Raw genomic sequence first — 26,305 nt, 5'->3', positions numbered from 1 at the left:
CGTCTGGTCCACGGCTCCCGCTTACACGTCGACTCCTGATATGGCGCCGAGGAGGCTCCCAGGAGACAGGGTGCCTGTGGGGGGTGGGGTGCAGGGCTGCGGGGTCCTGGTTGAGACCGCCCTCTCCCTGGCTCACCCCCACCCCCAGCCGAGCGCCCGCAGCTCTCCGCACAGCCCCTGGAGCGCGGCAAGCAGCTGGACCAGCAGGCGCTCCAGCCGGAACAGCCTGGGCCGCGCCCCCAGCCTGAAGCGAAGGAGCCCGAGTGGGGAACGGCGCTCCCTGCTGTCGGGCGAGGGCCGGGAGAGCCAGGACGAGGACGAGAGCTCGGAAGAGGAGAGAGCCAGCCCGGTGGGCAGCGACCGTCGCCACAGGGGCTCCCTGGAGCGGGAGGCCAAGAGCTCCTTTGACCTGCCGGACACGCTGCAGGTGCCCGGGCTGCACCGCACAGCCAGTGGCCGCAGCTCGGCCTCCGAGCACCAGGACTGCAATGGCAAGTCGGCCTCGGGGCGCCTGGCCCGGGCCCAGCGGCCCGACGCCCCCCCACTGGATGGGGACGATGGCGATGACGAGGGCAACCTGGTGAGGCCCCTGCAGGCGCGGTGACTTCTCACACCTGACCTTGAGCGAGGGGGGCAATGCCTGACCTGGCGCTGGGCTGGACGCCCCGCTGCCAGTTCCGTGGCATTCAGGGAGTTACCGTCGAGCCCGAGGGGTCTCAAGGGGTGCCGGCCCTGAAGCGGAGCTCCAAACAGCCCCTTTTTCTCCCTATGCCCGCCCTGCCGAGCCCCAGATCCTCGTCACATGCGGGGCTGCGGTCCTTGGTGGATATGAATGGTTTCGGGCAGATGCGTATGAATCTTTCATGGCCCTCCCCCAGTGACTCAGAAATACCCATAACTCATCCCTCCAAACTGATGCCCTCCCCTGTCTCCCCCTCTCTCATCTCGACCTTATCACAAGTCTTGACTTCACGCCCGTCCTCCTTACCCATTCACCCCTCCCCCGGCCTCCACACCACCACCACCACCTCTAACCCTGGGGGATGGGCACGTGGATCTAGGACCTCAGGGTTAGCGCGTGAGGAGAAGGGGCCAGGGTCCCCCCCTCCCCAGGTGTGTCTTTGAACAGACAGCTGTGATGGGTACAATGTTTGATAATTGATGCAGCTCCCAAGCCCAGCGGGGAGGGAAGCAGGGAGGGCCTTCGGGGCTGGGCTGGAGGCTGGAGGCAGAGACATAAGCGCAGAGAGCCTGGGGGAGGGGGGCGTGCAGGGGAGGAGGGAGGAGATGCACGAAGCAGGCGTGCTCAGGGGACCAGAGGGGCTTAGAGGGAGAGTGGGGGTCTGAGGAATAAAGGAAGAGAAGCGGGGCTGAGGACTGGGCCCAGTGTGAAGGGCTGGACAGGGAGTGAAGGCCATGTTGCTGCAGACAAGGGGTAGGGCGTGGGGAACTTGAGGGTCCCGGCCCCGCACACCAGTCCTGTGGTCCTTCTACAGAGCAGAGGGGAGCGGATGAGAGTGTGGATCCGAGCCCGGCTGCCCGCCTGCTGCCGGGAGCGAGACTCCTGGTCCGCCTATGTCTTCTCTCCTCAGTCAAGGTGAGCAGGGGATCCCTGACCTCTCCTCCTGGGGAACTATCCCGCGACACCACCCTGGGGGACGCTAGAAGTGTCCTGGCCTGAGGGCACGTGAGAGAGGGGCCTCGGGCTGCGAGGGCCCCGAGGAGGCAAGGCCGCTCCCCGCTGCCCGGCCTGCCTCCTGCCCAGCCTTTGCTCGTCTCCGAACAGGTTCCGCCTCTTCTGTCACCGAATCATCACCCACAAGATGTTCGACCATGTGGTCCTTGTCATCATCTTCCTCAACTGCATCACCATCGCCATGGAGCGTCCCAAGATCGACCCCCACAGCGCTGTGAGTCACCAAAGACTAAACTTGGTGGCTGTAGGCTTCCCTTGCAACTGGTACCCAGGCTTGCCTCCTGTGTCCTTCTGCCTCTGCCTCCATTTCCCTCCTGTGATGCACCAGCCCAGCTCGGGGAGTGGGGCTCTGCTCCTTACCTGGGTGAAAAGTGAGCCCCGTTGCATCCTGGCTATTTGCAGACAGCACGTTCTCATGAGCCAGGCACTTGTGGGGCCCAGCTGGGTGTGAGTCGGCGAGTGTCAGCGTGATGGGAGCAGCAGACTGGCCCCGGCGGGGCTGAGTGTCTTGCTTCCCCTGCTTCCTGCAAAGGGGCTCGGTTTTGCCCACGACCTGTGCGCTGCTGGGGGAGACGTCCTGCCCAGCCTCCCCCATGGGCAGTGCAGAGTAGGGGAGAGGGAGCTGCCCTTTGCTCCTCTGGGTCCTGCCAGATCACAAACACGTAGGTTTTCAGGGGGGACATTGGTCACTTCTGCTTGGCTGTGAACCTTCTAGGCCCGCTCCAAAGGAGAAGAAGGGCCAGAGGCCTGCGTATCTGGACCTGCTCCCAGGGGCCTGACCTCTTCAGAATGGGTACAAGTGGTTCTGGCGGCTGTCTCCCCCCACCCGGGCATCATAGTCCCCGCCCCAGACAACGGTGGCCCCTCATGACATCTTGCCGCACTTGCTTGGAGCGGCCCCCCCACCCCTCCCCACCGCCTCCCACACCGCCCATTCAGATTTTGGTGTTGCTGGGCTTTGTTTTTCATTAGGGTGGGCTCCAGCCACGCCCAAGTGGGGAGGGAGAGACCCTTTTGAATGGAGGGCAGGCCTGAAATAGGTGGGTGAGGAGATCCCCACCCCTGGGGCTCGTGCAGGGTGGAGCAAGGGCAGCTGGTCACATAGGCCCCTGGTCGGCCTTCTGCCCAAGGTCTTGCTGCAGGGCCCTCTGTCATTGTCACCACATCTTCCCCTCAGTTCCCCCCCGCCCTTTCCCCGCTTCTCTCTTTCCCTTTCTCTGTTTCTTGCTCTCCCTGACTCTCATGCTCTGCGCGCTGCCTCTCCAGGCCTCTCCAGCCCTCTCTCAGCCACCCAGGGAGGGACTCAGCCTATAGATATCGGGGGACATGGGTCGCCTTAGGGATGTACAGCCTCGCTTGCCCTGTGGCTCCACTTCTGGGCCACACAGCAGGAAAACAAGTGCAGGCAGAAGGGCGGAGGGTAGGATGAGGGGGGTCAGAGATCAAGGTAAACCCTGCCCCAGTTTTAAGAAGGGAATCGGGATAGGCCTGAGATATGGGGCTCAGATGAGAATTGTTGGGGGAACGTTTCCCCTTCCAGGCCATTGCGGGGGCGGGGGTGGGAGACAGTGCTGTTCCAGGGCTAGGGGTGAGACTGTTCAGAGCTGAGAGTCAGGGGGGCCTGGCGCTGGCTCTGTGTATGTGTGAGAGAGACAGAGACAGAGAGACAGAGAGAGGGAGGGGGATTCTGGGAAGAGGAGATTGTCTGCCTTGTTGGGGAAGGTGGGAGTCATTGTCCTGAGTCAAACGTCGGAGGCAGTTCCTGGCTTCTGTGTGCAGAGCAGCCCTGGCTCAGGAAAGGAGGTCCTAGTGGGCAACACCCGCCTGCTGTCTCTTGCAGGAACGCATCTTCCTGACCCTCTCCAATTACATCTTTACCGCAGTCTTTCTGGCAGAGATGACCGTGAAGGTGATGGGGGGTCGGTGTTGCTCCGGGGCTGTCTGGTTCCCAGGGCCGGGTTGGTGGTGGGAGGGGATTGGAGAGATTGACCACAATCAGAGGGCAGGCCTGGGGACCGCAGGGAGGCGGCGGCCACAGTGATGCAGCGGGCGTCCCCAGGTGGTAGCGCTGGGCTGGTGCTTCGGGGAGCAGGCGTACCTGCGTAGCAGCTGGAACGTTCTCGACGGGCTACTGGTGCTCATCTCCATCATCGACATCCTGGTGTCCATGGTCTCCGACAGCGGCACCAAGATCCTGGGCATGTTGAGGGTGCTGAGGCTGCTGCGGACCCTGCGCCCACTCAGGTGAGCCCCCAGCCGTGCGTCCTCCTCAGGGACGCCTCCAACAACTCCCTGACGGAGCGAGAGCCCCACGTGCCCCTGCTTCCTGCCTCTGACCCCCCACGGGGAACCGTGTCACCACTGGGCTCAAACCATGGCCCCAGGAGTTTCCCCCCCTTGGGCACGCCCCCTCCACATGACATACTCCCCACGTGACATACTGCTCAGGGCTACCATGCCCCTGACCTTGTGCTGGGCACAATATAAGAGGCCACAGGCAGGGCCCTCGTATCCTTCAGCTGGAGCTGTGCCTTGGGTGGTAACGTCAGGGATGACCATCCTCCCCCGTGAGGTAACAGACTCCTCCCCCCCCCTTCATACACCTTCACACGCCTCTCAGGGACCACCCAGCAGGTAACGCCTCTAGCAGGGAATCTGCTTTCTCAGGAAACCCTCCCTCAATCACCCTCCACCCCGCTGTCAGAACTTTCCATGGATGGGGACCGTACTGACAGACTAGTGATGCCTCCCTGGCTGTGATAATCCACCTCCCACCCCCTTCCCCTCCTTGCGTGCACCCTCCATGATCCCGGCAAGTCAACCTCCCTGTCCCCACGACACACTGCATCCCTGGGTAACACCTCCCTTGGGTTGAGTCCCCTCCCCAGCCCCATCAGGTGATGCTTGGAGGTCTGGGAATGGAAGGGAAGATGGGGGAGGGGAGGTGGGGATGTCTGTGTCCCGTTGAGACATTAGAAGCTGGAGTCCCCATGGCGGGGATCTTGCGAAAAGAAAACTGCCCAGGAAGCCAGAGTCCAAGATGGGGGACCCGTGAGCCCAGATGGGGGGTGGGGGTGGGGGAGCAGCAGGGCAAGGGACAAGGGAGCGTCGGAGCTGAGGGAACCCGTCTTATTCCCCCCCCCCTCCCCAGGGTCATTAGCCGGGCCCAGGGGCTGAAGCTGGTAGTGGAAACGCTGATGTCCTCGCTGAAGCCCATTGGCAACATCGTGGTCATCTGTTGTGCCTTCTTCATCATCTTTGGCATCCTGGGGGTGCAGGTTTGTGGGGGCCTGGGGGCCAGGTGTCAGTGGGGACCTGAGGAGTGGCCTTCCTCTTGGAGGAAGACTCCAAGTCTGAGACTCCAAGCAGCTGAGACTCGAGCTGCAGCTGCCGTCTTTATTCCAGAAAGGAAAAAACAGGGACACTTCCCTCGAGGCCCTAGGCCTCAGGCCCCTTTGCCTCCTGGGCGTTTTTGCAGAGAACTAGGAGCCTAGAAGAGGTCCCCAAAGGGATGAGGGCCTCAGAGAGGCTGCTGACCTGTGGTAGCTGGCGCACTGCCCTTGCCGGCCCCCCCCCCCCCCCGCCCCCCTCACACGCTGCGCTCTGGAGCGCAGACGCTGTCCTGGCCCAGTCTGCTCCGGGATCCCCTCCCCTCCTTCCCTGCTTGAGCCGAGTGGGCCGCAGGCCAGGCCTGGGGATCCAGGGCCCAGACAGCTGGGCCAGGTTAGCGGCGGTGAGCTGGCAGGCAGGAGGGTGCAGACCCCAGACGAGGCAGGAAGTGGGGGCTGCTGGGGGAAACTTGGCCTCCGGCCCAGGGAGGAAACTGGCTTTGCCTCCACCCCGGTCTTCCAGAACCCCCTGGCTCCAGCTGTTTCAGCTTTAGGGTAGACAGCTGGCTGTCGGGGCAAGCGGGGGAACTCCTGGGTGGCTACCGCCCCCCACCCCCCATTCCCGTCCTTTGGCTTCCTGGAGTGTCCTCTTTGCCCCGGGGAGAGGGCTGTTCCCGGTTTCCTAGAATTCTCTAGCCCCAGGGACCGGGCTGGGGTACACTCGCCAAAGCTGTGTGGTGCCCCTTCCCCTTCCCTTGCTTCCAGCGGCCTGGGTGAGCAGAGGCAACCCTCGTGAGCCTGGTCCTGGGCTTTTCCAGTGGATGTAGGTCCCTCCTGAGTGGCTTGCCCAGACCCCCTGGTCCTCCTGACCCTCCCATCCCTTGCCCACCCACAGTCATAGCCAGATGTGTTCTGGAGTGAGGGTGAGCTTTCCAGTCAGAAATACCTGCGTTCAAGCCCCCTTTCTGCCACCTACATTCAACCTTACTGAGTGAATTTACTCCTCTGAGCCTCAGTGTTCCTCATCTGTAAAGTGGAGTCTATAATACCTAGCCTGCCCCCACCATTAAACCAGGCCCCCTCCCCCAGAGTATCTGGTTCAGCAGGTCTGGGGTGGGCCTGAGAATCTGCATTCCTAGCGTGTTCCCAGCCGCTGCTGTTTGCTGGTCCACGGACCCCTCTTGGAAAACCCCTGGCTTCACCCTTTGTAGAAAATAAAGAACTATTCCCCTCCCGCCAGCCTTCCTCAGCACCTGCCCTGATGACCTTTTCTCCTCTAGGGCCTCTGCTCCCAGGAGCCCAGATGAAGGGGTGCCTGCGGGGGAGGCTTCTGTCAGTGTCTCCCTGACGTGGTTGAGCACCCTGTCCTCACTCAGGGTGTGCCCAGAGCTCTTTGGCCCCGGGGCTTGTGTGGGGGAGGAAGGGCTGGTGAGTTCCCATGGCCACAGCTCACTTCGCTCTGTCTCTGGGGATGTTTGTGCCCAGCTCTTCAAAGGGAAGTTCTTCGTGTGCCAGGGCGAGGACACCAGGAACATCACCAACAAATCGGACTGTGCTGAGGCCAGTTACCGGTGGGTCCGGCACAAGTACAACTTTGACAACCTCGGCCAGGTGAGCTCCATGCTCCGGGGTGGGCGTGGGGGTGGGGGTGGGGGCAGGGGTAGTAGCAGGAGTCTGGCGGGGACACGGGCGCATGCGTAGTGATGCACGCAGGGCAACTGACTTGCCAGGGCCTCAGCTTCATCAACTGGCTAATGGGACATAATGGTATTTCTTCGGGGGTTTGTCATTAAGGGTGCGATGAAATGATGTGTGGATTTGCTGAGCATGGGACCGGCCACATCTATATTCTCGAGATACTGCCTTTGCTTACTCCATATTTGGAAAAATGGAGAAATGTCGAAAATGAAATGGCTCACTCCCTCTTGCTGGTTTGTTTCCCAGACCCAGCCTGGTTTTGCTTTCTGGATTTTCCAGGGCTCTGGTGTCTCTGGCTCCTCTTGGCTGAGGTCAGAGGGCTTGATCGTCTTCCATGGCTTCTCTGGCTTCATACCAGCCATGGAGCCCCGGGACAGAGAGCTCTCCTAGGGCCCAGAGTGTGATTAGGCCTGACCTCTGAAAGGCTAGGGTCCCCTGAGCTGCTGCCATAAGGTGCTTTGGGGACAGGTGGTGGGTGGTTTAGCCATACATCTTAGGTTTCACATGGTTTCTCCTCCCCACCCCCCCGCCTCGCCCCAAGGCCCTGATGTCCCTGTTCGTGCTGGCCTCCAAAGATGGCTGGGTGGACATCATGTACGACGGGCTGGATGCCGTGGGTGTGGACCAACAGGTAGGGCTGAGGTGGGCAGGATCCATCTTTGGGCTCGGGTCACTCAGCAAGGCATGATGGGATGCAGGCACGGGACAGAAAGAGGGCAAGGCTGATTGGCAAATTCCATCAAAGAGGCATCACCCCATTAGCCGAGGCTTTGACCGGTAGCCCGAGGGCCATATCTGGGCGTGTTGTATTGGATTGCAACATGTTTACACTTCTTTGAATTAGTAGCAAACATTTAAAAATTGGTGGATTTCATGTGAAAATCCAGAGTTGGGTCTGCTCAGAAATCTGAAGATCTGGGAACATAGGGCTTGCACTGCCTCAGGGCAGGAGTTAACCTGGAACCGAGCAGCCGGTGCCTCTGTGGGGTAGAACGTCTACTCTCTACTTTGCCACAGTCCCCACCCCTCCCATTCATTCGCAGCACCTGCTGGGGCCCTGTAGCTAACCAAGTTTGCAGACCTTGTCTTAAGGAACCCGGGCCGTGGGGCGGCACCTGAGACAGTCAAGTCTGACGTATCCTCGCCTGATGCCTCCACCTGTCCTTCCTGATCCCCACCAGCCCATCATGAACCACAACCCCTGGATGCTGCTATACTTCATCTCGTTCCTGCTCATTGTGGCCTTCTTTGTCCTGAACATGTTTGTGGGCGTGGTGGTGGAGAATTTCCACAAGTGTCGGCAGCACCAGGAGGAGGAGGAGGCCCGGCGGCGGGAGGAGAAGCGTCTGCGGAGACTGGAGAAAAAGAGAAGGAGTAAGGAGAAGCAGATGGCTGGTCGGTAGTCTTTCCACATCTCTCTGAGTCGTGCTTGACCTTGGCCTTGTGACTGCAGGGGACCAGGGGCTGGGGCTGGGGGCAGGGAGAAGATGCTCCCACCGCCCCCTCCTCACCTCCTTCCCCTCAAGAGCATGTCAGCCTTTAGAGCACGCATGAAGCAGACCAATTCGGCCCCGCGGGGGAGGGGAGCAACCCCCCACCGTGGGGGGCTCCCCAGGTCTCAGCATCGTACTCCTCAGACGAGATGCCAGGTCGAAGCTGATGCATGACCTCTGCCAGCTCGTCCCTCAGGGGAGCCTTGCAGGATAAGGATCACCCTACTTTGTCGCTCGCCCAGAGACCCAGGGATTGGCCCAGGTGCCAGATGGGTCTGCTCCAAGGTTGGGGAGCGAGCACCTTGACCCTGTGCCTGCCTAGTGTCTGTAGCTGCTGAGCAAGGCCTCGGCAGAAACTACAAATGCACAAGCGGCATGAGAGAACCCCAGACCCACTCTTTCCTTATCTCCAACTAAAGTCCCTGGCTTCCTGGCTGTCTTTTTTTTTTTTTTTTTTTTTTTGCCAAGCCTGGGGCGGGGGCGGGGCGTGAAAAATCTCTCCTGGCTCAGGGAAGGTCTGAAGTTATAGGGACTCTAAGCCTTCGACCCCTCAGCCCCCTCACCTGTGATCTCCAACATCTCTTGGCTTGGGCTGGGGGAGGCCCCCATCCGATCCCTCCTCATGCTCTTACGCCAGGGGTAGGCCAAGACTAAGGGGAAAGACACAGATTCCGGGAAGGATTCCAGAGAAGTAACGGGCGCGGGAGCCCCTTTGTTTCTCCAGGTGTGTCTGCACCTGTCTCCCTGTCTGCAGGGTTCCTGTCCGTCTGTCTGGTACTCAGTAATCTCTGTGACTCTCTCTCTCAGTCACTGCCCACGTCTCGCTGAGTGTCTTTCTGTGTGGGTTTCTCTAAGCCTTTGTGTGTCTGTCTCTGTTTGGTCTGCGGGCTTCCCTTCTCTGCACCCTTCCTTTCACACACCGCCTTCCTTACGCCAGTAAGATGTGTGCAGTGCTCTGAGCTTTCCCTTTGGTTTGTTGAAATGTGAGTACTACCAAATGGGTTAGGGGCTGTGGTGCCCCCCCCTCCACTCTCCCCGTGGCTCTATCTCCTGCTACCTGGGGGGGACACCTGGAGCGAGGGGAGGGGGTGTGGGAGGGTGGGGGGGGCGGGCAGGGGAGGGACAGAGCCAAAGCTCCCTGTGCGAGGGGAGGTGGGGGCTGCTCAGGACCGGAGGCGAGGAGATACTGGCCTCCGGGCGGCGGTGGGTGGTACGGTTCTCCACATCCCACGTCCTCAACGCCCGTGCCCCAGGCCCCTTGCTCAGCTCTGGGGTGGGGCCCCCACTGGGCTCTCCGTGTGGATGCCTGAGGCTGAGCCGGCACACCACCCCCAGCAGCCACGCTCCCACCCCTGCTCCATCGGCCCCACCCCTCCTTGCAGTCTGCCTTCTCGGCAGGGCATCTGCACATGGAATTCTTTTGGCAGGAGGCTCTTGTGGTCCTGCCTGACCAGCTGGCTCCCCTTCTGGGGTCTGTAGCTATCTCAGGTGGTGCTGAGGCCGAGGCACGGGTAGGAGTGGACGTCTGTTCTGATGACGGGCTGCCTGCCCCTCGCCGTGCCTCCGGCCCTCTGCCCCTGTGACCCCTATGGGCTGGCCCGATTGCTCATCTTCCTCAAGTGCCCTGGGCCCGGAGTTTGGGGCTGGACACTCAGGACCAGCCAGCCATGCTCAGCAAACCCCATTCATAGGCGGAGTGAGGGTTGGAGCCAAGGGGGAGCGAGCTGCTTCTAGGGGGCCCTGCCCAGCCCAGCTGGTCCGGCCAGTGACCAATGTCGTGTTTCGTTCTTTTAGATCTAATGCTGGACGATGTAAATGCTTCCGGCAGCTCCTCCAGCGCGGCGCCAGGTACTGCGTCTGGGGTTGTGGGTTCCAGGGCGAGGCCCGGGGGCAGTCAGGCCGTACCTGCCCCCAGGCCCGCCTCATGCGTGCTGGGATGTCCTCTTTGCTTCCCCCCCCCCCCCCCCCCCCCCCCCCCCCCCCCCCCCCCCCCGTGGCTCATTGATTCCATCCTCTTGGGGCGAGGGAGTGAGGGTCCCCGGGGCGCCGCCGGGCTCTGCGTCATCCTATAGGCCTGTGCTACACCGGCCGGGGGCTGAGGGCCTTGCACGCCCCTTCCTCTGACCCCTCGTGGCGGACCCTCCTTCTCCCGCAAGGCTTCCGAGGGCCGAGCCGCCCAGCCCCCTGCCGCCCCGTCCCGCTCCCGCTCCTCCTCCCTGTCACACCGTTCGATTATTAGAGCTGCAAATCTCGCCCGTCTCCTTTTGTCTGAAGGGAAGACTTTGATCCAAGCAAAGCAGGATGAGAGGAGCAGAGAGGGAAAGGATTTGTTTTAAAAATGTAACGATGAATAATTGAACAGACTCATTAAGAGTCAAGTAATCGCAGTGGCCACGTCATCCCTACGAACAGCAGGATGGGGAATCTGAGGCCTGAGTTGGCCACAAGCTTCTCACCCCTAAAAGCCAAAGATTTGGGAGTGAATTGGGTCTTTGTCTTTGAGAGCCGTGACCCCCCCCCCCACCTGCCCCCGCCGGGATGGCTTTGGTCCTGCTCGCCCTCCCCTGGTCCTCTGGCCGCTGCCTCCCCCAACACGGGCCCTCAACAGAGGGTCAGAGGCTCGGAGACCCCGTGACAGGCCGCGGGGCCTTGTCACACCCTCTAATGTCTTCCCCAGGTGGTTCCCAACCTGTTCGTCCTCAAGGGCACCCCTCATCACGTCCTCCAGCAGATCCCACATTTTAAGAGACTGTCTTTGAAGTTACGAGCACCTTCAGTAATGACTTTTTTTCACTGTTTTTACTAATCAGAGGCACATCTAATTGCTAACCAGAGCTTCTGAGCTGCAGAGGGTTTCACACTCAACGGTAGCAAAGAAAGACCATTTTGCCATCAAATTAGTCCGTGGGGCCTTAACACAGGCCTATGTATGATTTCTTTTAAGCTTTTAGAAATATTGAAAAGAACGTTAAGGACCCCCATGTGGCTGCCTTCTCAGGCTGCAGAGGACTTGAGACTTCAGGCTGGGAACCGCTGGGCTGGGACTTTCTCCACTATTCTGTGCTCCCCCAGAAGCCAGACCCCGGCAGACGCTGCCCTCTGGGTGCTGGGCTACCTGATCTGTGGGGGCTCAGGGACCCCCTGAGCCTTGTTTTGGGAGGCCATCCCTGAGGGTTGATGTCTCCTGTCCCCATGATGCCAAGCTATGGTATTTGTCATTGAGAGACCATCTGTCTGGGCGCTCAGGAGGCTCTTGCCGATTCGTAACTATTTGCCTGGGTCCCATGTCTCTGTGTCAGGCTGTACTGCAAATTCCTGATGTGTTAGGGGTGAGGGAGGGCGGGAGGAAGTACCCTACAGGTTTTCCCTTACGGGGTCACCTGGCCTGCAGGCCGAAGTGTCCACACATACACATTTACCCCAACACTGTCTTGGCCTGGGGCTGGCCCACAGAGGCTTCTCCACCAGGAATTAACACGCTCAGACCCTTTTGGGCCCAGAGCTCCTCCCAACACACCCATTCGATGCCCAATACCTTTGTTACCCTCACGCTGCACCCCCATTCCAGTCACATTCCGCCATGCGCCCGTTGGCACATACAGGCATATACCCTGATGACAATAGCGTGTCTTACCTTTCCAGCTGGTAATGAAGACTCAGAGACCCTTAATAGGGGCTCAGATCACCCCCCATCCCTCTTTCCCAAACCTGGTGTTCTGTGTGGTCGCTGGTAGAGCTTTTCAAACTTCCGTGCGTGTAAGAATCACCTGGAGAACGTACTAAAACGCAGATGCTTGAGCACCGCCCTAGAAATTCTCATGGAGCGGTCTGGGGCAGGACCTGAACGTCCGCATTTTCAATCAGTTGCCTGGGGACGGTGCTTGGTCTAGCCAACTGTGTGATGCCCCTAGTCTGGGGCAGCTGGAATCAAACCCCCATGCACCACACCTCCCGGCCAGCGCCGCTCTCTCTCTGTGCCGCTCCCAGAGGAGGGGGCCAGCCAGACCCCAGGGAAAGGCAGAAGGGAAGCGTCCTCGATCATCAGGGGAATGGGCCTGACCGGGCACCTGGGTCCAGCCCAGCTTCCAGGCGAAGGGAGGGACTGGGGCCACCGGCTGATCAGGTGACCGCTCCCCTCAGCCACCTGTGGCACCTGCGTCCACTCACCCTCTCTCCTTCCGCTGAGACCCAGTGATCAGGCCTGGCCACAGCAGCTGAAGGTGTGGCCTCTGCCCTAGGGGGCCTGTGTCCCTGGGAGGGACCCCTGCCTTCCGCCTACTCCCTGTCACTCTTCCTTGCAAACCCTCTGCCCTGGCTGTGCCTCGGGCTCTACTAACTACCTGCGCCTGCTGCCCTCACTCACAGCCGTGCTGTCCCTGCTCCTCTCCTGGCTCTTGCCCTCGGCTGGGGGCTGGGCAGTCCTGGAGGTGCCCTCCTCCTACTGCCCAGCTCTGCCATTTTCTCCGCCTAAGGCAGCTCGTACTGGTGGGGGGCAGGGAGAGGGGCTATGGCCGGAGCTCTTGGAGCAGCAGACCTGCCCAGGGCTCTTCCAGGAGGTCTCTACTTCTCTGAGCTCAGGCAGGGGGGTGGTATCATCCAAAGCCTAACGGCGAGAGCCTTCGGGCAAACTCTTCGAGGTCTAAACCCACCAGGCAGCTGGCGAGGGATTGGGGCTGGGAGTTCGGATCCTGGCTCCGTCACGGCCTCACCATGTGTGGACAACCCACTTGTGCTGGACCTCATTCTCTCCCTCTGTAAAGCAAAGGGTTTGACCAAGGACATGCTGATCAGATTGGCCCTGGGACTCTTTGGACCTGTGCTCTGAAGGGGGATTTCTGGCAGCCTCGGCATCTGCTGGTCTGGGGTTGGGACTGGGGCTCGAGCCGCAGACCTCAAGGGCCTGGCACCTGTCTCTACGAGCAGATGCCCGGCCTCAGCCCTGTCCCCACCTTTCCTATGGGCTGCGGGGAGGGGGGTCCCAGGCTAGTCCCAGCCCACCTGCCCTCAGACAGCCAGAGCAAGGCCAGAAGGCAGAGGTGGTGACAGCAGCCCCCTTCAGTTTGGGGCTGCTACCTAGTAAGGCTAGGGGGACAGGGGAGAGGGAGACTCTCCCCACCTCTCCTCTGCACTATCTTAGCTAATAATGGGGCTAATAAGGAGCTGCTTTTTCTAACCTAATTGTATTCAAACATTTTAGTTAATTCTCCATTCATATTTTAGCATAATGGGATCGGGTGCTCTCGGCACTTATGGAGATTAATGCAGAGACAGTGTTCCAGCTGCTAAGGCAACGCAGGGCGATTAGCGCCCTCTGGTTCTTGTGGGTACTGAAGGAAGGAAGACGCCCGGCTCGCCGGGTCCACCCTCCACAATCGCAGTGTGGATGACCCGTGGCCTCATGTTGTCCCTTGTCCTGAGCTTCTCCACCCCCACCCCGTCCTGGGGATCAGGAGAGCCACCTGAGCTAACAAAGCCACAGTTGGCCGGCCCATCTCCGAAAACGAGATGATGGCATAACCCACGCTGTGGTGTGCCCGAACATTCGGGACTTCCGGCCTCTTGGTTATCCACACATCGAGGCCGATGCTGGAGAGTGGCGTCAGGCGAGGCCGAACGTGCAGCTCTTGGGCACTCTTCTTCCTTCGGCCTTGGGTGGGAGGCCACCCCCTGGCCACCCCCCAGGCCACCCCCTGACTCAGTTTCCCTCTCTGTGAAATAGTCCTCTGCATGGGGAAGGACACTTACAACTGAGCTGGCCCGGACCCAAAGCTTCCTGCTGCCCCTGAGCCAGCCACCCCTGGCACGGGCCTCAGAGGCTGCAGCCCTCGCTGGCTGGCTTCTGCCCTAGACGTTCTGAGGGGGAAGGGCTGTCTGGGACCTGAGGCTGCCCCAAGCCTCCCCACGGGGAGCCTCTTCTTTCTTTGTGGCTGCCTGGGAGACCGATCTGTCAACCGCCTCCAGATGACATCTATCCCCAACTTGGCCTGGCCTTTCCTCAGCACCTGGAGGAGGGGGCCCCCTGCCATCTTCTGCCCCCAGATTCATTCCGCCTGCTTAGCAGGCCAACCTTCTGGCACCATGATTTTATAACTAAGTGGTTCGCTAATTACAAGAGAAATATGCCTCTGACAGATCTCAGACAGTGCTTCCAGCCCAGCCTGGAGCCTGACGCTAGCCTGCCACTCGAGAGCAGGGCATTGCCTCGTTAGAAACTGGGTGAGTCCTTCAGGTGGAGCCCTCCCACGTGAATCTGGGGAGGAGCAGAGCCCCGTGGCCTCCCCTCTGCCCCGCACCCCCCCGTGAGGGCACCGGAGGCCCAGGCCCCTGCCCCTCTGGAGGCCCTCAGGGCGGGTCAGCGCGGCCGGCCAAGAGGATGTCCAATTTCCAATCTCCGGTGTTATCTCCAAATCCCAGCTCTGTGTAATCTGCTCTGCTCCCCCTCGGGGGGCTGAGCTTGAGAGCAAGGGCCTTTGCCTCTCTGCTGATGGAGCTTCCTCTGAGCCTGATAAGACCGGTTGTTTTTCGTCTTACCGATCTGGCCTTGCTGCGGAACGCCAAGTCAAGGGCGTTGCGAGGGGCCGGCGGATTTGGGAGGCTGCCTTGGGGAGGGGGCTCACCTGGTGTCTAATGTGGGTGGGGAGCTCTGCATGTCCTGACCCCTTCTGCACCCAACTGTGGCCAGTAGAACAGACGCTTGGAGGGCAGACGCGAGAGAGCTCCCCCCGCCCCCGCCCCGAGGAAGGCGGTGTGTGGAGGGCGAGGATGCGGATGATACTGGAATGTTTCAGCTCTGGCATTAGAGGCTGGCGGCTGTGAGGGACTTGGGTGGAGGGGGCGCAGCGGGCAGGGACCCGACGGCTGCTCTGCTCTCCCCCCCACCCCCCCGCCCCACCAGAGGCCCAGTGCAAACCCTACTATTCAGACTACTCTCGCTTCCGGCTCCTCGTTCACCACTTGTGCACCAGCCATTATCTGGATCTCTTCATCACGGGTGTCATCGGGCTGAATGTGGTCACCATGGCCATGGAGCACTACCAGCAGCCCCAGGTAGGAGTGAGTCCTGCCTCCAGCCGTGGGACTGCAGGCTGAGGCTACCCCAGCCCGTGCCAGGGGACCTCGGGCAAGTGCTGGGCGCCCTCTTGCACACCTTGCAGTGGCCCCTGGAACTGGGTATCGTCTTGGTTTTACAGATGAGGACACTGAGGCTCAGAGAGGTTAGTCGACTACACCAAGGTCCCGCAGCCGGGAAGTAGAGGACCTGATTTCTTTCCCCGACAAAATATTTATTGAGTGCCTGCCACGTGCTTCCTTCTTTACCCTTTGAGGGTAAAGAAGACAGACCAGTGAAGGCCAGTGTCTGCCCTTCTGGAGTTTAGATTCTGGTGAATGTCCAGCTCTAAACTCACCAATGATCCTGCCACTCCTCGAATCAGCCACCGTCAGCTGTCCTCCAGGCCTCAGTTTCCCCGTCTGTGAAATGGGGATGTCGAATTAGTAATGCACGAGGCCCTTTCCAGGTTCTAGCCTTCTGTGGCCTCCAGCACGTTCTCATGTGGTCTCTTCACCATCCCTCAAGGAGAGAGATCCTTTAGCTCAAAGTTTGGCTCGTGCATGTGAATGAGGACCCTCTTCTGTCCCGGTGTGGTGGCCAGCGGCCCCCTTAGACTCACCTGTCTCCCAGATCCCGGAGTGTGATGGAGGGGGAGGGGCAGGCATCACCCCTGGGCCTTAGGAGGCCCTGCATAGACACCCCCCCGCCGCCCGCCCCATCCCTGCCAGATCCTGGACGAGGCCCTGAAGATCTGCAACTACATCTTCACCATCATCTTTGTGTTAGAGTCGGTCTTCAAACTCGTGGCCTTTGGCTTCCGTCGGTTCTTCCAGGACAGGTAACAGAGAGGGGTGGGGGGTGGGGGGGAGTGGGGAAAGGGCATGTCTCCCAGGGAAATGCCTGAAAACCTTTCTGGACTCCTGAGGTTCAGCCTCCACGCTAGGACCCACCCAGGGCTGATGGCGAGGGGGAAGGGGGGGCCGTCCAGAGCCTGGGAGACGGGAGGGAAGGGAAGGAATTTGACAAGACAGGGCCTGGGGGCCATTGGCAGCTGGAAGTCCATGTGGCCCAGACTGGGGCTTAAGAGCACAGAGCCTGGAGCCAGACTGCCTGGACCGGATTCGGATCCTGGCTCTCCCACTTAGAAGCTGGTGACTTGGGGTAAGTGACTTAACTTCTCTGTGTCTCAATTTCTTCATCTGTAAAATGAGCGATAATAATACCGTCCGTATCACAGAGCTATGAAGATTAGGAGTTTTTTTTGTAAAGCCCTTAACACAGTGCTTGGCATCTAGTAAACAGCATATAAGTGCCAAATTAAAAAAAAAAAATGAATGAATACACATGGAAAGTAGAGGTCCTCGAGCTAAAGTCTTGGCCCCACCCGTGCCACCGACGGGCTGTGTGACCGGGGTCAAGCCATGCCTTCTCTGCAGGATGGGGAGGCGGGACTGGCTGACCTCCACCCTCCTTTCTGCAGCCACTTGTGTTACTTTGACTGCCCCCTCCTCCGCGGTGCCCCCGGCTCACCCCCACTCAAGGAGCTGTGTCCTGGGCTTTCCAGGTGGAACCAGCTGGACCTGGCCATCGTGCTGCTGTCCATCATGGGCATCACGCTGGAGGAGATCGAGGTCAATGCCTCGCTGCCCATCAACCCCACCATCATCCGCATCATGAGGGTGCTACGCATTGCCCGAGGTCGGTGCCCGCCTTCTTGCCCGCCACGCGCCTACCCAGGGGGAGATAGCTGGGGTCAGCTCTGTGGCTGGCCAGGGACTTTGTACGTGTGTGTGTGTGTGTGTTCCCATGGGTCTCTCTCCCAGCCTTTGACAAAGGGGAGGGCCGGGGGGCTGGGCCGAGGCAGGGCCCTGGTGGCCTGGCTGGCCATCCCACCGACCCCAGCCCCCACCCTGGCCCTGGCTCCACCAGCTGTGTGGCCTGGGACCCAGCGGGGCCCGCTCACAACTTTGTCCTGTTCTGCAGTGCTGAAGCTGCTGAAGATGGCCGTGGGCATGCGGGCACTGCTGGATACGGTCATGCAGGCCCTGCCCCAGGTAGCTGGAGGTGGGGCTGGGTGGGAGGGGTCCCCTCGGGGCGAAGGGGGTGCTTTCCAAAGGGAGCTCAGGGAAGCTGGCTGGGAGATCCAGTGGCACCGTTCCCATTTCTTTTCCTCTTTTCCAGGTGGGGAACCTGGGACTTCTCTTCATGTTGTTGTTTTTCATCTTTGCAGCTCTGGGTGTGGAGCTCTTTGGAGACCTGGGTGAGTCGGGGTGGGGAGGGCAGAGGAGTCAGGGCTGGAGGCCCCGGGGCTGCTGCACTAACTCAGGCCTCTCTCTCCTTCCCTCCTCCTCCAGAGTGTGACGAGACGCACCCCTGCGAGGGCCTGGGCCGGCATGCCACTTTTCGGAACTTTGGCATGGCCTTCCTGACCCTCTTCCGAGTCTCCACAGGTGACAATTGGAATGGCATTATGAAGGTGAGGGCGCACCACAGCCGTGTCCCCCCCCCCCGCCCCCGTCCCCGGCTGGCCCTGGCCCCAGAGACACGGTCCCACACCTGGAGCCCAGATTCCCCTGCAGGATGAATTCCTTGACCCCGAATGAAAGCATGTGACCTTCTGTCCTTCAGGCGGAAACATTCCGGGACTCCCTCTCCCCAGGACAGTGTGTAATGCTTTCTCTGCCCCCAGGACACCCTCCGGGACTGTGACCAGGAGTCCACCTGCTACAACACGGTCATCTCCCCCATCTACTTCGTGTCCTTTGTGCTGACGGCCCAGTTCGTGCTGGTCAACGTGGTGATCGCCGTGCTGATGAAGCACCTGGAGGAAAGCAACAAGGAGGCCAAGGAGGAGGCCGAGCTGGAGGCCGAGCTGGAGTTGGAGATGAAGACGCTTAGCCCGCAGCCCCGCTCGCCTCTGGGCAGCCCCTTCCTCTGGCCCGGGGTGGAGGGCCCCGACAGCCCCAAGCCCGGTGCTGCAGCCCACGCTGCCGGCGCGGCCTCGCGCTTCTCCTTGGAGCACCCCACGGTGAGCCAGCAGCCACCCCTGCCGAGAGGGGTGTGGGGTGGGTCCAGGTGGGTGGTGCGCAGGGAGCGGGCAGGCAGCGTGGCAGACCCCGGGGCCCCGTCTGTGTCCTTTTGCCCCTCCCGCTTGGATGCTGAGGGATGAGCGGTCCCTCGCCCGCCCCCAGACGGTAGCTGCGTGCGCTCGCAGCCTAGGGGCCACCCCGGCAAGCCCCCAGCACACCCTGTGCCTCCGGCCCAGCCGGCCTCCCCTTCTCGGCTCTTAGGTTCAAGGCTAAGTTTTCTGTTTCCTTCCTGTTTCTTTCTTACCCTTGCCCGATTACCAACCTCTTTCCTTCCCACCCTTCCACCTACCCAATTCCCCCTCTCGATCCTTGCCCTATCTTTGCTCCCCTTCTCCCTCTCTCCTCCTGAGCTCTTCTCCTCTCCGGCTCCCCTTCTCCTTCCTCCCTCACCTCTCTTCCCTACATCCCCTCCCCTCCCCCTTCTCCTGTCTGTCTGTTGCTGGTGTGTGTGTGTGTGTGTGTGTGTGTTACCTCTTCCTCCTTTTCCCTCCGTGTCTCTTGTCAATCCCCTGCCACGACACTTCCCATTGTTGCCCCTCTGATCCCCGCTCCCCTCATGGGCTGGTCCCCCCCCAGGACAGACAGCTGTTTGACACCATATCCCTGCTGATCCAGGGCTCCCTGGAGGGGGAGCTGAAGCTGATGGAAGAGCTGGCGGGCCCTGGGGGCCAGCCCTCTGCCTTGCCTCCCGCCCGCAGCCTGGGCGGCTCCGACCCGCAGGTTACCGTGCCCCTGTGCCGTGCCGGGCTGTGCCATGCTGTGCTGTGCTTCTGGGGAGGCGGGGGTGTTTCCTGCCCACTGGGTATCTGGAGAAAGAGCAGCCTCGGGGCCTCAGTTGAGCTTTGGGCTCGGCGGGAGGCAGCCAGGGGTTCGTACAAGTTGAGATCAACCATTGGAATACATATTTGGAACGTAGGGATGCTAAGGACCGCACCTCTAGGGTGAAGGATGGCTAGAGGAGGGGCTTGCGGAGGGCATTTGTCAGAAGGAACCTGGACCAAAAGGAGAAGAGAAGAGGGCAGGGCAGAAGACAAGCTGGGAGTGGGACCTTAGTGGGTGGAGGAAGCGAGGTACCAAACCCAGGGGAGAAGGGCTTTGGGGGGGTCTGCAGGTGGCCAGGGGACCCATTGAGGGATATATCTTAGGCCACAGTCTGCTTCTTTCCTGTGTCCAGCACCTACCCCCAAAGCCTCTGTTTGGTGGCGTTCTGAGCCACGGAGCCCACTAGACATGATGAGTGCCCTCAGTAGACAGTGGTTTCTGACCTGGCCCTGAGAGGGCCTGGAAGGTTCCAGCTGTGAGTGGATTCTGGGGACCTCGCTGTGAAATAAAACTGGGCGTCCTGCCTCAGCCCAGCCCCTTTCCACAGCTCATGCATGGTCTTCTCCCCCAGTCCCATCTAAACGTGGCTTTCCGGCTCTCTGGGGCTCTCCCACCCACCTCTTCCCCACCTTTTGACCTGTCTGGTTGCCCCTGACCCCCTCCACTTGGCAGAGCACCCTGCCGTCCCTCCTAGGTCCGGGGTCAGGTGCTGCAGGGAAGACCTCAGTAGACCTGGAGTGGAGGCAAAGAGACGGGTGTCAGCAGGAGATAGAAAAGCCTAGAGTTCCACAGGCCCTGTTGGGTGGAGGGGAAGGAAGGCAGGCTCCCAGTACCTGGGACACCTGTAGCCTGACTCCAATGAACAGAGACCCTCACACAGAGAAAGGACCCTGCCTCTAGGGGTCTGCCCTTGGGATTCAGTCTCAGATAGGCTATAGGCGCTTCAACATGGCAATGACCTAGAATGATCAGTGAGAGAGCACATCCCTTCCCAAGGCCTGTCATCCTGAAGGAGGCTCATGGGGCAAAGGTACAGGGAAAGAAGAGGACGCAATGGGGTGATCAGGTGGTTGGTTCATCTGGGAGGGATGGCTCTCCCCTCCCCCAGGCACTGAAATCCCCCTGCAGATCCCTGGTGAGCCAGCCAGTTTGTGTGGCGGCAGGAGGAGAGCATCTCCCAGAACCCAAGCTAAAGAGGGCGGGCAAGCTGCCGGCAGGCGGAGGAGGGCCCAGGAGGGAGAGAAGCCAAAATCTGGGGGCAGGCCAAGTCCTGCCAGGCTTTTGGAAGCAGAGAGAATAGGCAGAAAACAGTCATCAGATTGGCGGCTTTGTCCCCAGCGCCCCCCACGCGGCTCTGTCTGTGCCGAGAGCAGAGAGAGGCGCTTTGCTGGCCTTTCTTCATTTTTTTTTTTTTCTGGTATCATCTTTATGAGAGTCGAAAGCCTTCCCTGCTCCCCGCTTTCTCTCTTGGTGGTGGTGGTGTGGGAGGGGGCTGTTAAGGTTCCTGGGGTATCTTTAGAATAAGTTTCTGCTTCTCCTGCTTTGTCGGTGTTCGCTCTGGCTCTGGCTCTTCGGTGCCTGCCGCAGCCTCTCTGATCCGAGCCGGGGGGGGGGGGGGGGGGGTTCAAAGTGGGGTGGGGGAGGCACTGTCAGTTTACTCGGGAGAGGGGTGGGGAGAGAGAAGAGAGGCCTTCCCCTCCCCCGTGCTTTGTGGAAAGGGGGAAAGGGGGGGCCTGTGTGTGTGCACGCGCGCGTGTGTGTATGTGTGTGTGTGTGCGTGTGTGCACGCATGCACTCGCGAGCGGGTGCTCTGTCCTGGTCTCTAATGCCTGATCATCTCTCTCCCTGTCTAGATCCCTCTAGCTGAGAGGGAGGCTCTGTCTCTGACGTCAGAGATTGTGTCTGAACTGTCCTGCTCTCTAGCTCTGACGGATGACTCTTTGCCTGATGACACTCACACACTCTTACTTAGTGCCCTGGAGAGCAATGTACTTACACACGCTCCTCACTGCCCCCCACCCCCCCCCCAGCCTCCCCAGGGGCTGGGCTGGCTGCAGGGCTCCAGATCCCTCCCTCCTCTCTCTTGGCCACCGGAGGCATCAACCGGCAGGCACTTAGTGCTCCAGGCTTTGATGGGTCTTTCCGGGTCCCCACTGTGGACCAAGAAATGAGATGAGATTAAATTGGGGCCTCAAGGGCCCAGGGGCGCAGTTGTGAAAGAGTTAATCCCAACACCCAGGAGTAGTAACACGGCCCTCCGAAACAGAGGTCAGCATCAGGCAGCTGACCAAAGGGCCCCCCTCGAAGTAGACCCAGTCTCTGTGTTTGGAGCCTGCGCAAGCCAGCCCTTCCCCTCCCCGCCCCCCCCTCCTTCTCGCCTACCTGCAACATGAGCCATTTCCCTCCACGTAGTGGCTGAGAGCCTCATACCTCTCTGCTGCTACCACCATGCCCTTCTGTACCTGGGGGGGCTGTCCCTGTCTCCTCTCACTGTCCCTGTGTGTCCCCGTGTTGGGGGGGGGTGATCTTTGTGTTTGGACAGCTTCTCTACCCTTGCCCAGCTCCCTTTCCCCTTCAGACTGTGAGCAGCCCCCTCCTCCCTGCCTGCCCCCTCCTCTGGGCACTTAAGAAGAGACAGGGGCCCCTTCCCCACAGCAGGGCTCGGCTGCGACAGGGTCTTGACCACAGGCTGGGGGTCCCTAGGGGTCTTGGGGTGGCTGGCAGAAGTGGAGCCTGGAGCCGAGAGGGGAAGCAAAGGATCCAGACTTTTCCAACCGTCCCTCCTGGGGAGCTTAGCTGGCGGGGCCTGCGTGGAGACAGGAACCCTCCCGCCTCTCTGAGAATTAGGAATGGAAGGAACAAGGGACCCCAAGGAGGAAAGGGGTCACAGGGAGATGGAGAAATCTTCTGGGAGCACACCTTGGCTCCCTCCAGCTGGGGTCAAAGGCAGATTACTGCTTTTCTTTGAAATAAATTTAAAAAGCCCACTCCCACCCCCAATCTGTCCAGTAAGGGAGGACCTGAAGCCGTGATACTCAGACCTTGCCCCCCACCTCCCATTTGCCCCCTGCCAGAGCCGCTGAGTAATTAAAAGGTGCGGGGCCACAGGTGGGTGAGCCAGCTGACACTCTCTAGTGTGTTCACCTGTCGTTGAACCCACATTAGCCCAGCTCCTGCCCCGCGCTGGGTCGTGGGGTTGTCTTAGAGAACTGGATGGTGAACAGCCTCTGCTCTGTAGGCAGTCCTCGCTCACTGGGCAGGTCCTCCCATTCCCCACCCCCACCCCCACCATCCCAGCACTGGGATAGGGGGTGCTTTTAGCTTTTCAGCCTCCACTGTCCTGCTCCAGGGCCTCTTACGGGGGCCCCGAGAACCATCTCTTGAACCACCTGCCGGGCTGGACCTGGGGGCTGCTCTCTGTTTTCTGGACACCTTCTCACCCCTCCACCATCCCCACCAGGAGGCTCTGAGATGATGCAGTATTGGATAGTTTTCTGCTTCCTTGCTGTGCTGGAGGGCTCACCCATGTGTCTGCCCCCTTTCCCCCCACCCACTAACTCATCCCATTACCGCCCTGTCGGGAGGGTGGGGGGAGGGGGCCAGAGCCTGGGGGCGCTTCTGCTTGCTGTTGTCCAGCTCTGCCTCAGTTAGCCAGTCCGGATATCCGGGTGCCCCTCTTTTTCCCACCTCCCTCCCCTGTTCCTTTTGCAGATGGAGCCCCACCCTGAGGAGGTTGCCCTCGGCCTGGGACCAGACCTGCTGACCGTGCGGAAGTCTGGAGTCAGCCGGACGCACTCTCTGCCCAATGACAGCTACATGTGCCGGGACGGGAGCACCGCCGAGGGGTCCCTAGGACGCAGAAGCTGGGGGCTCCCCAAAGCTCAGTCAGGTACCAGGGCTCAGGCAGGGCTGCTCGGCTCGCACAGGGAGACCCCATCATTGCCTAAGCCCACTCCTGACCTGGGTGGGAGGGGCACCGAGGCAGCAAAAGAGGTCTCTCCGAACACCAAGGGCCCCCCCGCCAGCCCGTGGAGAGTGGTTGTCAATCCAGGGCGAGGGGTCTGTGGTGAGGGGAGAGGCCCCGATGGGGGAGGGAGAGAGGAAAAGAGGGACTGGGGTAAGAGCCAGGCCACTGACCTGCCAGCTCCTTCCTCTTCTCCTCCCCTCTCTGCCCACAGGCTCCGTCTTGTCAGTCCACTCCCAGCCAGCAGACAGCAGCTACATCCTGCAGCTTCCCAAAGACACACCCCACCTGCTCCAGCCCCACAGCGCCCCCACCTGGGGCACCATCCCCAAACTGCCCCCACCGGGCCGCTCCCCTTTGGCTCAGAGGCCACTCAGGCGCCAGGTAAGCAGGTGTGGAGAGGTGGGCCAGGGCCCCGGGGCCGGCCTCTCCGCTGGGAATGCTGGGCTGTTGGTGACAACCAGGTGGCCACTTTTCATTCTTCCAGCAAACGTTTATCGTGTGCTGACCGCGGTCCAGAGGCAGTTCTAGGTGCCGGGGGCACGGTGCCTGGCAAAGCAGAAGTGGTCTGTGCCCTTCTGGCATTTGCATCCTGCTCCTTTCTTCCACTGAGGAGGGCTGGAGACCGGAGCGGGCCACGGTGGCTTAGGGACACAGGTCGACTTGGTGGGAGAGCCCAGGTCTCTGGACTCCCTTTCCCTGGCCCAGAGTTGCCTTCCAATGATTCTCTGTACTTCTAGACTTAGCCACGGACACAGGGCATGTTTTGGGTATCTCCACCTTTGGCCAAGCCCGCGGCCCCCCCCTTCCCGGGGCACAGGGCCGAGGCTTATGTAGCCAGGTGAGGCTCGTCTGACCCCACTGTGACAAGGCCACAGCCCACGCCCAGGGTGCCCTCGTGTGTAATCCTGGCCACACGAGAATCTGCTCAATGCCACACACTTGAAACAGGCACGGTCGCCACCCATTTTATAGAGTTTCACCGAGCAGCTTCTGTGTGCCAGGCACTGGGGACACAGCCCCTGCTCTCTGGAGCTCCCAGTCTGACGTCAGAGACATAAATGCCATCAGACCATTGCAGCAATAGCTCACAGCTGCTGGGATGCTCACGTGTGCGGTGCAGCAGGGAGCAAAGAGGAGGAATGGGTTAGTTGTAACGTGGGGATACAGATTGTCAGGCACCGTGTCACAAGAGGACCTGAGCCCGTCAAGTTGAGGGGTGCCTGTCATCCGAGAAGGGCATTCAAGGCCAAAGGAATAGCCTGTGCGAAGGCCGGGAAGAGTGAAGGAGCCAGCTGTGCACTAGAGCTGGCCCAGTGCGTTCTGGTGTCCCCAGGGCCGGGAGCTTCAGAGAACGATTCCTGCAGGCGTGGGGGAGGGGTGGGGGAGCAGGCGTGGTGGCCCCCTTCTCCCAACAAGAGCAAACGCTGATAACTCCGGCTTAGGGTGGGCCCGCAGGGGGAGGCGGGGGTTATCTGGCTTGGGGGTGGGGGTGGGGGGAGGTGGGAACAGTCCATGGGGGAGCGGAAGCCCCTAGGCTGAGCTGTCCTCCCACCTCGTGCAGGCAGCAATAAGGACTGATTCCCTGGACGTTCAGGGCCTGGGCAGCCGGGAAGACCTGATGTCCGAGGGGAGTGGGCCCTCCCCGCCTCTGGCCCGGGCCTCCTCCTTCTGGGGCCACTCGGGCAACCAGGTGCAGCCGCAACCCCGCCGCCAGAGCAAGACCTCGAAGCACATGCCCCCGCCAGCCCCCTGCCCAGGCTCCGACCCCACCTGGAGCAAGGGCCCGCCAGAGACCAGGAGCAGCTTGGAGCTGGACACGGAACTGAGCTGGGTTTCAGGAGACCCCCTGACCGTGGGCAGCCAGGAGGAGCCCCCGTCGCCACGGGACCTGAAGAAGTGCTACAGTGTGGAGGCCCAGAGCGGCCGGCGCAGGCCCTCGTCCTGGCTGGATGAACAGAGGAGGCACTCCATTGCGGTCAGCTGCCTGGACAGCGTCTCCCAACCCAGCCTGGGCCCCGACCCCTCTAGCCTTGGGGGCCAGCCTCTTGGGGGGCCCGGAAGCCGGCCCAAGAAAAAACTCAGCCCGCCTAGTATCTCCATAGACCCCCCAGAGAGTCAGGGCCCTCGGCCCCCACTGAGCCCTGGCGTCTGCCTCCGGCGGAGGGCTCCGTCCAGCGACTCCAAGGATCCCTCGGCCTCCGGCCCCCCTGACAGCATGGCTGCCTCGCCCCCCCCAAAGAAAGACGTGCTGAGTCTCTCCGGTTTAGCCTCCGACCCAGCAGACCTGGACCCCTGAGTCCTGCCCTACTCCCCCATTCACCTTTCTCCACCGGGTGCCAAATCCTAGCTCCTCCTCCTGGGCTATGTTCCTGAAAAACCTTCCATACGGACTCCAAGGAGGAGCTCCTCCCCGCCTCAGTGGCGCTGGGAACCGGCGAGCAGAATTTCCAGAGCGTTGAAAGCAGCAGCCCTGGTCACCCTGGCTCCGGGCAGAGAGAGACGAGAGACAGAGAGAGAGAGAGAGAGAGGCCCAGTGCAGCTGAGGTTCCCAACACCAGGAGCTACTGGGAGAAAGCAATACGTTTGTGCAGAATCTCTATGTATATTCTATTTTATTAAATTAATTGAATCTAGTATATGCGGGATGTACGACATTTTGTGACTGAAGAGACTTGTTTCCTTGTACTTTTATGTGTCTCAGAATATTTTTGAGGCGAAGGCGTCTGTCTCTTGGCTATTTTAACCTAAAATAACCAGTCTAGTTATATCCCCTCTTCTTGCAAAGCACAAGCTGGGACCGAGAGTGCATTTCAGCCCTGACGGTGGCCCATCTTCAGCGGAGAGCGGGGACCATTTTGGAAACTGTAATGTAACTTATTTTCTCCTTTAACCTCGTCATCATTTTGTGTAGGAAAAAAAAAAAAAAGAAAAAGAGAAAAAGCAAAAAATAAGATTTTACAAATGAAATGGAACCTTTTTATATATACGTACATACATATCTATATCTATATCTATAATAAAGTAATTTTCCAAAATAAAAAAGTTAATCACGGTCCAGAGTGAAAGCGAAAGGGACAGAGTTAGGCATTTGCAGGTGGCACTGGAGAAAGACGCCCGGAGCTGGGGAGTGGGCAGCGGGCAGGGAAGGGGTCAGAGCTGC

The 26,305-nt window shown here is 60.4% G+C and overlaps 1 protein-coding gene across 20 annotated transcripts in view; it reads left to right on the top strand.

The window, feature by feature from the left end:
* The window catches only part of CACNA1G (calcium voltage-gated channel subunit alpha1 G), a 61,261-nt gene extending 35,480 nt beyond the window's left edge, over nt 1-25,781 (top strand). For 3 of the 20 annotated variants that reach the window (XM_043584074.1, XM_043584072.1, XM_043584076.1), the window contains 22 exons: nt 149-580; nt 1,497-1,597; nt 1,787-1,910; nt 3,537-3,605; nt 3,756-3,940; nt 4,848-4,974; nt 6,511-6,636; nt 7,265-7,354; nt 7,905-8,097; nt 10,011-10,064; nt 15,112-15,263; nt 15,996-16,105; nt 16,832-16,965; nt 17,251-17,321; nt 17,449-17,527; nt 17,622-17,743; nt 17,957-18,295; nt 18,933-19,076; nt 21,032-21,166; nt 22,890-23,067; nt 23,357-23,526; nt 24,707-25,781. In XM_043584074.1, the coding sequence (XP_043440009.1) occupies nt 149-580; nt 1,497-1,597; nt 1,787-1,910; nt 3,537-3,605; nt 3,756-3,940; nt 4,848-4,974; nt 6,511-6,636; nt 7,265-7,354; nt 7,905-8,097; nt 10,011-10,064; nt 15,112-15,263; nt 15,996-16,105; nt 16,832-16,965; nt 17,251-17,321; nt 17,449-17,527; nt 17,622-17,743; nt 17,957-18,295; nt 18,933-19,076; nt 21,032-21,166; nt 22,890-23,067; nt 23,357-23,526; nt 24,707-25,441 (3,870 nt within the window). In that variant the 3' untranslated portion in view covers nt 25,442-25,781. Of the gene's footprint in view, nt 1-148; nt 581-1,496; nt 1,598-1,786; nt 1,911-3,536; nt 3,606-3,755; nt 3,941-4,847; nt 4,975-6,510; nt 6,637-7,264; nt 7,355-7,904; nt 8,119-10,010; nt 10,065-15,111; nt 15,264-15,995; nt 16,106-16,831; nt 16,966-17,250; nt 17,322-17,448; nt 17,528-17,621; nt 17,744-17,956; nt 18,296-18,932; nt 19,077-21,031; nt 21,167-22,889; nt 23,068-23,356; nt 23,527-24,706 lie in introns of those variants that run through there. The other 17 variants (XM_043584089.1, XM_043584087.1, XM_043584084.1 and 14 more) reach the window with 10 other exon arrangements.
* Nucleotides 25,782-26,305: the final 524 nt, after the last annotated feature.

The sequence above is a fragment of the Prionailurus bengalensis genome, chromosome E1, assembly GCF_016509475.1.
Source record: "Prionailurus bengalensis isolate Pbe53 chromosome E1, Fcat_Pben_1.1_paternal_pri, whole genome shotgun sequence".
Lineage (NCBI taxonomy): Eukaryota > Metazoa > Chordata > Mammalia > Carnivora > Felidae > Prionailurus > Prionailurus bengalensis.
This window is presented reverse-complemented; position numbering and strand designations above follow the sequence as displayed.